Source organism: Macaca thibetana, chromosome 14 (assembly GCF_024542745.1).
Source record: "Macaca thibetana thibetana isolate TM-01 chromosome 14, ASM2454274v1, whole genome shotgun sequence".
NCBI lineage: Eukaryota > Metazoa > Chordata > Mammalia > Primates > Cercopithecidae > Macaca > Macaca thibetana.
Window position 1 is genome coordinate 5,657,564 of NC_065591.1, and position 14,564 is coordinate 5,672,127.

Below are 14,564 nucleotides of genomic sequence, written 5' to 3' on the forward strand. Positions count from 1 at the left end.
CCCAGCCATCCCTCCCCATCCTATGGCAGCCTTGAAACCCTCAGCCTGAAGTCAGGGTGAAAATCAGCACTTGGCAGCCCCGGGGGTGCAGAACAGGGTTGGCATTCTTGCAAATCCCCACTCCTGAAACTGTGCTTATCTTATCTGTCTGGGAATCTGGTAGACCACACTCAAAAGACTTTATCTGAGCTCATGTGATGCAAACAGCCTTTTCCCTGGTGGTGTCTGTCAAAAACAACCAGAGGTAGCTGTTGAACATCATAGTTTTCTAAGAAAGGAAATAATGGTTGGAGCAAATGATAGGATAACCAAACAAAGTTTTAAGCTGGGGAATGAGATATCCTCAGGGGGCTTTGAAAAGCTCCAACATATTCCTGGGAATCTAGAAGACCACACACATGCACAGGGCTCACGAAAGACCTCAGGAGGCCCTCAGCTCTCACCTGTGGCTCAGCTCAAGGCACTGCACAAACAGGAAGTGAAAGCTGAGAGTCACGAACAGCCTGGCTCTGTGGTGGGGGTATGCTCAAGCACACACACAGAGCCACTCAGCAAAGACTGGGGCATTTATGGCTCCAGGAGTTCAGGGGGATTTCTGTCTAATCACTAGCTGGCCACTAAGCTATATTAGATTTTAGTGGCCACAAAAGACAAAAAATACAAATTTTACAGAATTAGTCCAGAAAAGTCGCTAAACAAACAGCAAGTGGCAATAACAATAAACCCTGCAGTGGGAAGAGAACCTGACTTCCAGAGTTGCCACACTCTATTAGTTAAATAATTCATTTTCAACAAGAAACTACAAGGCACGTTGAGAGTCATCAAAATATGGCCAATATACAGGGGAAAAAAGGCAATCAACAGATACTTGAGGCCAGGAGTGGTGGCTTATGCCTGTAATCCCAGCACTTTGGGAGGCAGAGGTTGGTGGATCACCTGAGTCAGGAGTCTGAGACCTGCCTGGCCAACATGGTGACCCCATCTCTACTAAAAATACAAAACTTAGCCAGGCGTGGTAGCAGACGCCTGTAATCCCAGCTACTCGGGAGGCTAAGACAGGAGAATCACTTGAACTCAGGAGATGGAGGTTGCAGCAGGCTGAGATCACACTATGGCACTCCAGCCTGAGCAACAGAGTGAGACTCCATCTCCAAAAAATTAAATAAATAAATACACCGGATACTTGAGAAAGCCCAGATGCTGATCTTACTAGACAAAGACTTGAAATATCAGCAATTCTAAGTATGTTCAAACAGCAAAAGGGAACCAAGTCTAAAGAAATAAAGTATGAGAATACTGTCTCACCAAATAAGAGAACATCAATAAAGAGACAGGAATAATTTTTTAAGAAGTACCACACAGAGGCTGGCATGGTGGCTCATGCCTGTAATCCCAGCACTTTGGGAGGCTGAGGTGGGCAGATCATGAGGTCAAGAGATAGAGACCATCGTGGCCAACATGGTGAAACCCCGTCTCACTAAAAATACAACAATTAGCTGGGCGTGGTGGCACACGCCTGTAGACCCAGCTACTCAGGAGGCTGAGGCAGGAGAATTGTTTGAACCTGGGAGGCAGAGGTTGCAGTGGGCTGAGATCACGCCACTGCACTCCAGTCTGGTGACAGAGCAAGTCTCCATCCTAAAAAAAAAAAAAAAAAAAAAGTACCGCACAGAAATTCTGGAGTTGAAAAGTATAACTGAAATTCACTAGAAGGATTCAACAGGACAGAACGATCAGCAAACATGAAGAGAGATCCATTGAGAAGATCCAGCCTGAAGATCAGAAAAAAAAAAAAAAAAATGGAGGAAAATGAATAGAGCTTCAGACACCTGTGGGGCACTATCAAGTGAATCAACGGATTCATAATGGGAGTTCTAGACGGAGTGGACAGTAGAATAAGGGCAGAAAGAATACCTGAAAAAATAATGGCTGAAAACTCCCCAAATTTGATGAAAAACATGAATCTAAACATCCAAGAAGCTCCACAAACTCCACGTAATTTACTCACAGAGATCCACACCTAACACATCATAATCACACCCTCAAAAGACAAAAGACAACACTTGAAAGCAGCAATAGAGTAGCAACCTGTCACATATAAGGAGCCCTCAATGAGAGCAATAGCTGCTTTCCCATCAGAGACTGTGCAGGCAGTGGAATGACACGTTCAAAGGGCTGAAAAAAAAATTGTCAACCAAGAATTCTATACCCAGCAAGACTATCCTTCAAAAATGAAGGAGAAACTAAGACATGTCCAGATAAAGATGAGCTTAGAGAATCTGCCACAGCAAACCTGCCCTTCAAGAAACACCAAAGCGAGTCCCTTGGAGATAGTAACTCAAATCTACATGAAGAAATAAAGGCAACTATACATGGGTAAATATAAAAGACCCCATAAATGTATTTTCTGCTTGTGACTCTTTTTCTCCTGTCTGATTTAAAATACAACTGGATAAAGCAATAACTATAAAGCCAATTAGAACCTAGCCAGGTGTGGTGGCTCACTCCTGTAATCCCAGCACTTTGGGAGGCCAAGGCGGGCAGATCATTTGAGGTCAGAAGTTCGAGACCAGCCTGGCCAACATGGTGAAATCCTGTCTCTACAAAAAAATACAAAAAAAAAAATTAGCTGGGCATGATGGCATGTGCCTGCAATTCCAGCTTCTCAGGAGGCTGAGGCACAAGAATCACCTGAAACCGGGAGGCAGAGGCTGCAGTGAACCAAGATTGTACCACTGCTCTCCAGCCTGGGTAACAGAGTGAGACGCTGTCTCAAAAAAAAAAAAAGAACCTGGACTCTGTTCTTTAGAGCAGTCCACCAGTTGAGAGGTTGTTGCAAACAGACTCTAAGGCAGGGATATGCAATCTTTTGGCTTCCCAGGGCCATATTAAAAGAATTGTCTTGGGCTACACATAAAATATGCTAACATTAACAATAGCTGATGAGCTTTAAAAAAAAAAAAATCACACACACACAAATCTCATAATGTTTTAAGAAAGTTTACAAATTTGTGTTGGGCCACATTCAAAGTATCCTGGGCTGCATGCGGCCTGCAGGCCTTCGGTTGGACAAGCTTGCTTTAAGGTATGCCCCAGGATCCTGGCCACTGGTATTCACATCTTGCATATAATCCCTTCCCCTCGAGTATGGGTGGGGCCTGAGACTTGCTTCTAATCCACAGAATAGGGCAAAAGTGATGAGATGTGGCATCCTCAATAACATTACATTAAGACGATAACCCACTGTGCTAGGAGACTGTGTCTCTTGCTGGCTTTTAGGAAGCAAGCAGCCACACTGGCAAGGCCTACGGGGCAGGCAGCTAAGAGCGGCCTCCAGCCAACACCCAGCAAGAACCCACAGGGAACTGAATGCTGCCAACAACCACATGAGCCTGAAGGCAGATCCTTTCCAGGCAAGTTTCAGATGAGACTGCAGCCCCCACTGACACCTGGATCGCAGCCTCATGAGAGTCTGAGCAGAGCACCACGTTCAGCCGGGCCTGGGCTCTCCGCCCAGAAAAACTGTAGAATAATAAACGTGGGATGTTTTCAGCTGCTACCTTTGTGGTACTATTATCACACAGGAACAACCCAGAGGCCTCACAAACACATTCCTAAACCCCAAAAGGGCAGCTGACAAGATTCCCACAACAGTTACAAGGCGCGCGGCTCTGTAACAGGAGTGCTGTCTCCCAGCTACGAGACAGTGTGTGTCCTCCACCTCTGCCCTGGATGGAGCAGCAGGGACTGCATTTACTCTCCCATCTCAAATAACACCCCCTGCCCCCGCCAGCTATTTAACATTTTTTTAAATAACCGAAACCACACCCTTCAGGACACTAGACAACAGGTAACAAAGAAAAGTAACCCCTGACTAACGACAGACAAAGGAGGTGAGCCCTGGAGTTGCCCCCGTTTTCTGCCTTGAGTTTCCAGGAGAGAGTACAGAGAAGGGGCAGCCAGGTGGAGCCTAGAAGGCTCCCTGAGTTGAGGAGACAAGGCTGAGAATCTGTGGAGACCAACGCAGGCAGAGTTTCCAGGACAAAATGCCAAAGAGACTTCTACACAGAGAGAAAAACCCTAGCGATCTGCAGACAGGCTCCCTCGGGTATTGTGATTAGCACATGCTTACAAGAAAACTACTCCAAGCCTGGGAAAAATACCATCCCAGACAATGAGAGAAAAGTGCCCAGTGCTCACACAAGGCTGGGAATAGCACCTAATCCCATGAGTCAGACTCGAAAATCTCATGACGCAGGGTGTACTGGGGAGAAAACTCAAAGGGTCTCACCTAGGTACAGGGGAATATTAACCCTGGACTAAGCACTGATCCAGACCCTAACACATCTCAAAAGTTAAAACTCAAAAGGTTAAACTGTTTACAAGCAAATTTATTGCTTCCTAAAACCAAGCGCAAGAATATTATAGGAGACTGGGCGTGGTGGCTCACACCAATGCCAGCACTTTGGGAGGCCGAGGCAGGCAGATCACTTGAGGTCAGGAGTTTGAGACCAGCCTGGCTAACATGGTGAAACCTCACCTCTACTAAAAATACAAAAATTAGCCAAGCATGGTAGTGCGCGCCTGTAGTCAGAGCTACTCTAGAGACTGAGTTAAGAGAATAACTTGAATCCAGGAGGTGGAGGTTGCAGTGAGCCAAGATTGCACCACTGCACTCCAGCCTAGGTGACAGAGCAAGACACTCTTTCTCAAAAAAAAAAAAAAAAAAAAAAAAAATCTTAGCAATACAAAAATATTCAATACTCACCATGCAACAACATAAAATCCCCAATGTCCGGTATCCAAACAAACATTAGCAGGCCGGCAAAAAGGTAGGAAAACACAACCACTCGAGGGGAACAGTTCATTGAAAGAGACCAAAAATGACACAGGCGATAGAAATAATAGTCTAGAACATTCAAAAGAGTTATTATAGTTGTATTCCAAATGTTAAAAAATTAAGTAAGGCCGGGCGCGGTGGCTCACGCCTGTAATCCCAGCACTTTGGGAGGCCGAGGCGGGCGGATCACAAGGTCAGGAGATCGAGACCACGGTGAAACCCCGTCTCTACTAAAAATACAAAAAATTAGCCGGGCGCGGTTGTGGGCGCCTGTAGTCCCAGCTACTCAGGAGGCTGAGGCAGGAGAATGGCGTAAACCCAGGAGGCGGAGCTTGCAGTGAGCCGAGATCGCGCCACTGCACTCCAGCCTGGGCTACAGAGCGAGACTCCGTCTCAAAAAAAAAAAAAAAAAAAAACAAAAAAAATTAAGTAAAAACGTCAAAGATATAAAAAGACTCAAATCTTATTTCTGGATGTCAGATGAAAGTTACACTGGATGGGACAGATGTTAGATTAGGCATGTAAGAAGGAAACGAGTGAACTCAGAAACACAGCAATAAGCAGGTATAAAGGTTCAGCTGTGCAAGATAAATTCTACAGATCCGCTGCACAACACGATGCCTGTAGTTAACAATATTATATTGTATACTTAAACATTTAAGAGGGTAGATCTCATGTTGTGTTCTCACCACAATTTTAAAAAACATGAGGCCAGGCCAGTGGCTCACGCCTGTAATCCCACTACTCTAGGAGGCCGAGGCAGGCGGATCATGAGGTCAGGAGTTTGAGACCAGCCTGGCCAACATGGTGAAACCCCGTCTCTACTAAAAATACAAAAATTAGCCAGGTGAGGTGGTGGGCACCTGTAATCCCAGCTACTCGGGAGGCTGAGGCAGGAGAATGGCTTGAACCTGGGAGGCGGAGGTTGCAGTGGGCGGAGATAGCACCACTGCACTCCAGCCTGGGTAACAGAGTGAGACTCTGCCTCAAAAAAAAAAAAAAAAAAAAAAAACCAACCAGCCATGGAGCAAACAGCACCAGGGCAAATTGTAGTCAAATTGCTTAAAACCAGTGATAAAGAAAGCATCATTTTCTTTTTTTTTTTTTGAGACGGAGTCTGGCTCTGTCATCCAGGCTGGAGTGCAGTGGTGCAATCTGAGCTCACTGCAATCTCCGCCTCCAGGTTCAAGTGATTCTCCTGCCTCAGCATCTGGGATTACAGGCACCCGCCACCACACCTGGTTAATTTTTTTTATACTTTTAGTAGAGACAGGGTTTCACCATGTGGGCCAGGCTGGTCTTGGACTCCTGACCTCAGGTGATCCACCCACCTTAGCCTCCCAAAGTGCTGAGATTACAGGCGTGAGCCACCGCACCCAGCCGAAAAAATCTTAAATGCCGACAGAAGAAAAAAGACACATTATATACAAAGGCACAAAGATAAGGATGACAGATTTCTCTTCAGAAATACTCAGGCAGATGACAGCGGACGACATTTTAAAATACTGCAAGGAAAAGTGTTAATCTAGAATTCTCACCCAGCAAAAATATCTTTCAAAACTGCAGGTGAAATCAAGCTATTTTCAGACATACAAAAGCTGTTAGACTTCATCACTGGCTGACCCACACTACAAGAAATGATCACGGACGCCTTTCAGGTGGAAGGAAAATGGTACCACATGGAAATACACCACCTACACCAAAAGAAAACAAAGTACCAAAAGTGGTAACTACATAGACAAATACACAAGATACTTTTCTTATTATTTAAATCTCTTTAAAGATAACTCACCATTAAAACAAGTATTGTAAGGTTTAGAATATACGTATAAGAAAAATAAATGACAAAAGCATAAATGCTAAGAGGAGAGAAATGTTAGCTTGCAATCATAAAGCTCTATACTCTATATGAAGCGGCGTATGAATAGACTATGATGATTTAAAGACACATACTGTAAGGCCTAAAGTAACCACTGAAAGAATCAAATAAAGATATATAGCTAACAAGCCAACAAAAACAAAAATAGGCCAGGCATGACGGTTCATGCCTATAATCCCAGCACCAAGGTGGCCAAGGTGGGAGGAGCCCCTGAGTCCAGGAGTCCGAGACTAGCCTAGGCAACATAGCAAGAACTTGTTGCTACAAATCATCTTTTAAAAATAAATAAATAAATAAAAATAAAATCCTAAGAAATCTTTAATCATGGGGCATAGTGAGAACTTATGTGGAAAAAAAAAAAAGAAATGTTCAATTAATTAATGAAAAGAAAGCGGAAGAGGAGGAAAATGTAACAAAGAACAAACAGCAGACACTGTCAACTGGGTAACAGAGCAAGGCCCAGTCATATATTACCTACAGAGAAAGCAGATCAACAACTGAAAGATGTCTAGAAATTTCCCAACTATTTGGAAACTATACAACATTTCTAAAAAACCAAAAGGCAAATGAAATAGCATTTTGAAATGAATGCAATATAACATATCAGAATTTGTGGGATGCCACAAAAGCAGTACTTGGGGAGACATTTATGGAGCTAAATGCTTGTATCAGAAAAAAAGAAAGGTCTCAAATCAATGATCTCAGCTTCCACATTAGGAAGCAAGAAAAAGAACAAGGCCAAGAAAACAGAAAACAATAAAGATTAATGTGGGAATGAATGAAACAGAAAAACAACAGAGAAAAAGCAAAAGCTGGTTCTTTGGAAAGATCAATTGAAACCTCCAGCCAGGCCGGACGGGGTGGGTCACGCCTAAAATCCCAGCACTTTAGGAGGCTGAGGCAGGGGAATCCCTTGAGCCCAGGAGTCTGAGACCAGCCTGGGCAACATAGTGAGACCCTGTCTCTTTTTCAGTTTTGCTTTGTTTTTTTGGTTTTGGGGTTTTTATTTTTTTGAGGTGGAGTCTCACTCTCTGCCCAGGCTGGAGTGCAGTGGCACGATCTTGGTTCACGGCAACCTCCGCCTCTAGGATTCAAGCGATTCTCCTACCTCAGCCTCCAGAGTAGCTGGAATTACAGGTGCATACCACAACTCCTGGCTAATTTTTGTATTTTTAGTAGAGACGGGGTTTTGCCACGTTGGCCAGGCAGGTCTCAAACTCCTGACCTCAGGTGATCCGCCCACGTTGGCATCCCGAAGTGCTGGGATTACAGGTGTGAGCCACTGCACCTGGCAGAGACCTTATCTCTTAAAATACATATATATGTATATAAAATCTAAATTAAAAAAAAAAAAGTCCTCCAGCCGGAAGAGCAGGAAAAAAAAGAACACACAAACCAGTATCAGGAATAATACAGGTTATATCATGACAGATTCTGCAGATAGTAAAAGAATAAGGGCATATTAGGAACCACTTCATGCCTCTAAATTCAACAATTTAGATGAAATGGACAAACTTCTTGAAAGCTACCAGCTCATGGAAGAAGAGAACCTGAACAGCCCTTTATCTGTTGAAGAAGTTGAATTTGTAGTTCAAAACCTCTCTATGAAGAAAATTCCAGATACGAAGGGCTTCACTAGTGAACTCTACCCAACTTTTAAAGAAATACCAATTCTAAATAAACTCTTCCGGAAAACGGAAGAGGGAACACACCCCAACTCCTTTTCCGAGGCCACAGGGCAGGATGGAGACGCCCCCTCACCTGTGTTTGTTGCAAGGACCACGTTTGCCGAAGTGAGGCTCTCGAGTATAGCTGCTTCTTCCCTCCCCTTCAGTTCTTTTCTTAACAGCTTAACTTCATTTCGAAAATTACTTTTTTCTCTCTTATCCTGGGTCTTTTTGTTTTTCACCTATAAAGAAAAACAAAGAAGATACACGTATTTCAATTCAACTTTGTACTTCTTCAACTCTATTTATGAAGTGCTTCTATTTACATCATTTGGTCTAGTTCAATAAGCTCCTTAAAACACACTCAGAAACCTTCCTTGAAAAAGACGCAGATACACACACACAACTAAGCACCTTACATCCTTACTTGCCTTGAAGTCACAGGAAGGGAAATTTTAAGTCCTGGAAAGAGACCACGTTTTTAACTCCGAGGAGACCAGAAATCGGAGCAGCCCTGCCCTGCACAAAGGCATTTGATCCTGGGGAAGAAACAGTGCCTGCCCACCTCAGGATTTGGGTTGTAGGAGCTTACGAATGGAAGAGCTTCACATATTATTCCTTTTTTTTTTTTTTTTTTGAGACGGAGTCTCGCTCTGTCACCCAAGCTGGAGTGCAGTGGCCAGATCTCAGCTCACTGCAAGCTCCGCCTCCCGGGTTCACGCCATTCTCCTGCTTCAGCCTCCTGAGTAGCTGGGACTACAGGTGCCCGCCACCTCGCCCGGGTAGTTTTTTGTATTTTTTAGTAGAGATGGGGTTTCACCGTGTTAGCCAGGATGGTCTTGATCTCCTGAACTCGTGATCCGCCCATCTCGGCCTCCCAAAGTGCTGGGATTACAGGCTTAAGCCACTGCGCCCAGCCCTTCACATATTATTCTACATTTTTCAAGAGATTAAAAAAATTTTTCAACCCATAATCAAAACCTCACTTTAATATCTCAAAAAGATGGAACTGGCTGGACATGGTGGCTCATGCCTGTAATCCCAGCATTTTGGGAGGCTGAGGCAGGCAGATCACGAGGTCAGGAGATCGAGACCATCCTGGTTAACATAGTGACACCCCGTCTCTACTAAAAATACAAAAAATTAGCCAGGCGTGGTGGCGCGTGCCTGTAGTCCCAGCTACTCGGGAGGCTGAGGCAGAAGAATTGCTTGAACTCAGGAGGCGGAAGTTGCAGTGAGCCAAGATCATGCCACTGCACTCCAGCCTGGGTGACAGAGCAAGATTCTGTCTTTAAAATAAAAAATGTAACCTTTCGTTATTTGTGATTTCTACTTTGGGGGACGGAGTTTTAGCAGGGGTGATAGAAGGTGTTTTACTGTGCATAATTTACAGAGAAAGAAAATCCCCAAAAGCACCAATTTCATCAGGAAATGAAATCACCTACATTCATGATGAGCAAACAACATCACACATATTCCTCCGCCACCTCAAACCTGCGTGACATGCATCTATCCTTCCTCCACCTCCCAGTAGGTGGCCCATCCCCACGCTGCCACCCAGGCCCACAGGCCCATAGCAAACACTGGCTCCCAGGACCCTCCCTGCTGCCGCCACTCCTCTGAGGGTAGGACACTGAGGGGTGCTGGTGCCGACCGTGAGCACACAGGACAGGATATGAGCACAGACGTTACAGCAAAGACTGGCTCCCAGCACCCTCCCTGCTGCCATCACTCCTCCAGGGCTAGGATACCGAGGGGTGCAGGTGCTGACAGTGAGCACACAGGACAGGACGTGAGCACAGACACTACAGCAAAGTGTACACAGGAGAACCAAGGAGCTTAAAAGTGTTGGGCTGGGAGGAAAAGGCCTTCTCAAACGGAATGAACCCACCACCGCCCTACTTCTCCAGTCGACTGGCGTCCTCTTTCACAAGGAGAAGGTGAAAGGTGAAATGGACGGAAAGCACTAGGAGGATGCCAGTTTTTTCAATGTTTATTTTCAAGCTACTTTTCTCCCATTGCCACTACTAGGAAGACAACAGGACCAGACAGAAACACACCCAGGAAAATGTTTGTTTTTTTGAGATGGAGTCTTGCTCTGTCACCGAGGCTGCAGTGCAGTGGAGTGACCATGGCTCACTGCAACCTCCACCTCCCAGGTTCAAGAGATTGTCCTGCCTCAGCCTCCCAAGTAGCTGGGATTACAGGTGCACGCCACCAGGCCCAGCTAATTTTTGTATTTTTAATAGAGACAAGGTTTCACCATGTGGGCCAGGCTGGTCTCGAACTCCTGCCCTCAACTGGTCTACCCATCTTGGCCTCCCAAAGTGCTGGGATTGCAGGCATAAGCCACTGCATCCGGCTGGAAAATGTTTTCTTTACAATTCCTTACACATACTAACCAAGTGCTCTGAAGACAGTTGAGTCTCTGTTAAATGCTAAGTATAATTCTCTATCAAACATGGGCAGCCCTGGCCAGGTGAAGTGGTTCACACCTGTAATCCAGCACTTTGTGAGGCTGAGGCGGGTGGATCACTTAAGGTCAGGAGTTCCAGACCAGCCTGGCCCACATGGCGCAACCCCGTCTCTACTAAAAATTAAAAAATTAGCTGGGTGTGGTGGCACATGCCTGTAGTCCCAGCTACTTGGGAGGGTGAGGTGAACCCAGGAGGCAGAGGCTGCAGTGAGCCAAGATAGCACCACTGCACTCTAGCCTGGGTGACAGAGCGAGACTCCATTTCAAAAAAAAAAAAAAAAAAAAAAAAAAAAAAAGGTCAGGTGTGGTGGCTCACACCTGTAATCCCAGCACTTTGAGAAGCCAAGGTGGGCAGATCACCTGAGGTCAGGAGTTCAAGACCAGCACGACCAATATGATGAAACCCCATCTCAACTAAAAATAGAAAAATTAGCCAGGCATGGTGACATGCACCTGTAGTCCCAGCTACTCAGGAGGCTGAGGCAGGAGAATCGCTTGAACCCGGGAGGCGGAGGTTGCGGTGAGCCGAGATTGCACCACTGCACTCCAGCCTGAGCAATGAGAGCAAAACTCCGTCTCAAAAAAAAAAACAAAAAAGGCAGCCCCATTTTTTATATTATTAAAGGAATCGACGGAAGCAAGAGAAGAGTAAGAGGAATGTAGATAAATCTGCTCCTTCAAAAGACTGCGGATCAGAAGCCCACACCTCACGCGGACACTGGCCATGACACCTACAAAGACCTGGTCGATGTCCTTCCTGATGTCGGCAACAATCTGGGCACTGTCGCTCCGCGCTACAACCGCATCCAGGGAGTGATGCTGAATGGACTCCAGGAGGCGGGCGGGGTGCCCCAGGCGCAGGATCCGCTGCTTACACAGAGCCAGGCGCTCCACCAGATTGTCCACGGCGATGTTGGAGGGGGCGCAGCACAGAACCTGGGAACCGGAAGTTAGGATTTGGTCATTTACTTTGTAATTAAACCACTGACATTGACACTAAAACAACAAAAAGGCTTAAAGGTAGAGAGAAGGGCAGGGCAGGCACACACGTGCACTCAATCAAACCTTGCATTCATTTTCCAAACCCACGTGTGATCCGATTCTTCCGGGACGCCAAGGCAAGAACCCGGGATACAGAAAGCCCTCTGTCCTTGTGATAAGGAAGGGGATCTAATTGAACCGGTTAACATAAGTCGCCTACAGACGGCAAACTGAGAGAGCACCCTGTAACACACAGAGCTGTAGACATCCACCCGGAGACACTGCCATGAGGTCGGAGCCCCACAGCCTGCCAGTCTGTATGCTTCCCCAGAGGTTTGAGCAGCGGGGCACTGAAGAAGCGAGCCACAGCCCCATCACACGCCCTGAGATGGGGACAAGGGAACTTCCCGTTTCAAATGGACTCAGAGTTGTCTCCCGAACCTCCACTATATTTTTCTTTCTTTCTTTCTTTTTTCTTCTCTTTTTTTTTTTTTTTTTTTTTTTTTTTGAGACAAGGTCTTGTTGTATGGCCCAGGCTGGAGTGCAGTGGCAGGATCATGGAGAAACCGGCTCAAGAGTCCCAGACAGTTGTTTTTGGATAAAGTGAAATTGACCATCTGCTGTTAAAGCTTCGAACTTATTTATGTGAGTTCCTTCCTCAGAAAAGAACATTTAGGCCTCTCAAAAAAGTATCAACGATCTGAAAATCACTAGACCACTACAGGTGCCTCCTTGCCCTCCCTAGTTCCTATTTTTTACACATTGCTACATTTCTTCTCTGCTATATAAACCCCTAGTTTTAGTCAGTCAGGGAGATGGGTTTGAGGATAAGTTCCCATCTCCTCGGCTGCACCATCTGATTAAAGCCTCTTCCTTGGCAATACTCGTCCTCAGTAACTGGCTTTCTGTGTGGCGAGCAGCAAGACCTATAGACCATGCTGCTGGTGTTTCGTGACTTCCTGGGCTCAAGCTATCTTCCTGGCTCAGCCTCCCAAGTAGCTGAGACTGCAGGCATGCATCACCATGCCCAGCTAATTTTTTCTATTTTTTGTAGAGAATGGGTCTTGCTATGTTGCCCAGGCTGACCTCAAACTCCTGGCTTCAAGTGATCCACCTTGGCCTCCCAAAGTGCTAGGATAACAGACATGAGCCACCGCGCCTGGCCACAGCTCCACTATTAAAAGTGAGATGTTGGCCAGGTGCGGTGGCTCATGCCTGTAATCCCAGCACTTTGGGAGGCCAAGGCGTGAGGTCAAGAGTTCAAGACCACCCTCGACAACATAGTGAGACCCCACCTCTGGGGGGGAAAAAAAAAACAGTAGGTGGCAACCAGCAGAGGAGGCAGAGAGTCCCTACAGACCCTTAAGCTCAAGACAAACAGCAGCTCAGGAAGGAGGCTCAGACACCCACTCCCCACGCCTGGCATCACCTCCCAAGGCACATCTCCATAGAAGCAAGGACATAGGTGTGCCTTGGCTCACTTTTAATGAATAGTCGGCACCCAATTAAAACCACCAATCTGCTCCCTTTCAATAAGTCATCTTTTCTTACCAGTTTTGGAACATGTGCAAAGACACTCATTCATAGGAAAACCGTTGGACATAATCTTTTAAGCAAGTGGCAGGCTTCCCTGCAGCTCTGCCCAAGTTCCACTGCTGGCTCTGCCACTTTGAGCGCTGGGCACTTGACCTTGTTTCTCAGTTTCCTCGTCTTTTTTTTTTTTGGAGATCGAGTTTTGCTCTTGTTGCCCAGGCTGGAGTGCGATGGTGTGATCTCAGCTCACTGCAACCTCCGCCTCCCTGGGTTCAAGAGATTCTCCGGCCTCAGCCTCCTGAGTAGCTGGGATTACAGGTGGCCGCCACCACGCCCAGCTAATTATTTTGTATTTTTAGTAGAGATGGGGTTTCACCATGTTAGCGAGGCTGGCCTCGAACTCCTGACCTCAGGTGCCCCACCCGCCTCGGCCTCCCAAAGTGCTGAGAATACAGGCTCATTGAGCCACCGTGCCTGGCCTCCTCGTCTACAAATCGGGGCCACTAACCACCTGCCTTGGCACAAGGTTTCAGTGAGGATTAAAAGGGTGCTCAGAAGGATGCCTGGTGATAGGCGGGACCCAGTAAACGTCCACCTACAAAACTGGCCATTATTCCAATTCTCATCATTATCCAACACTTTTATAAACCAGAAAGGTTTTTCAAAAAGCTCTCCATGTGCCAAGATCCATAATGACTCAAGCTGAGGCAGATGATGATAATAGGTCCTTTCTCAGTCCTTAAAAATGTAACTGGGCCAGGCATGGCGGCTCATGCCTGTAATTGCAGCACTTTGGGAGGCCGAGGCAGGCGGATCACCTGAAGTCAGGAGTTTGAGACTAGACTGGCCAAGGTGGTGAAACTCCATCTCTACTAAAAATACAAAAATTAGCCAGGCATGGTGGCGCGCACCTATAATCCCAGCTACTCAGGAGGCTGAGGTAGGAGAATCACTTGAACCCAGAAGGTGGAGGCTGCAGGGAGCCAAGATCCCACCACTGCACTCCACACTCCAGCCTGGGTGACAGAGTGAGACTCCGTCTCAAAAAAATAAAAATAAAAATAAATTAAAAATGTAAGTGAATAATAATGTACAGTATTATATTCCACATCTCAGAAAATCAGTCATCTGTGCACTAGACATGTGCATCATATCCATTAACCAGACTATCTGATTAGCCGTTAACGC

The 14,564-nt window shown here is 46.1% G+C and overlaps 2 protein-coding genes across 19 annotated transcripts in view; one reads left to right on the forward strand and one right to left on the reverse strand.

Annotated features, from left to right (window-relative positions):
- MRPL21 (mitochondrial ribosomal protein L21) overlaps nucleotides 1-14,564 on the forward strand; it is a 1,021,966-nt gene that overhangs the window by 985,077 nt on the left and 22,325 nt on the right. The window lies entirely within an intron of this gene.
- The window catches only part of IGHMBP2 (immunoglobulin mu DNA binding protein 2), a 556,281-nt gene that overhangs the window by 13,499 nt on the left and 528,218 nt on the right, over nucleotides 1-14,564 (reverse strand). For both annotated transcript variants that reach the window (XM_050758125.1, XM_050758124.1), the window contains 2 exons: nucleotides 11,598-11,798; nucleotides 8,481-8,628 (listed from right to left, as the gene is read on the reverse strand). In XM_050758125.1, the coding sequence (XP_050614082.1) occupies nucleotides 8,481-8,628; nucleotides 11,598-11,798 (349 nt within the window). The remainder of the gene's footprint in view (nucleotides 1-8,480; nucleotides 8,629-11,597; nucleotides 11,799-14,564) is intronic.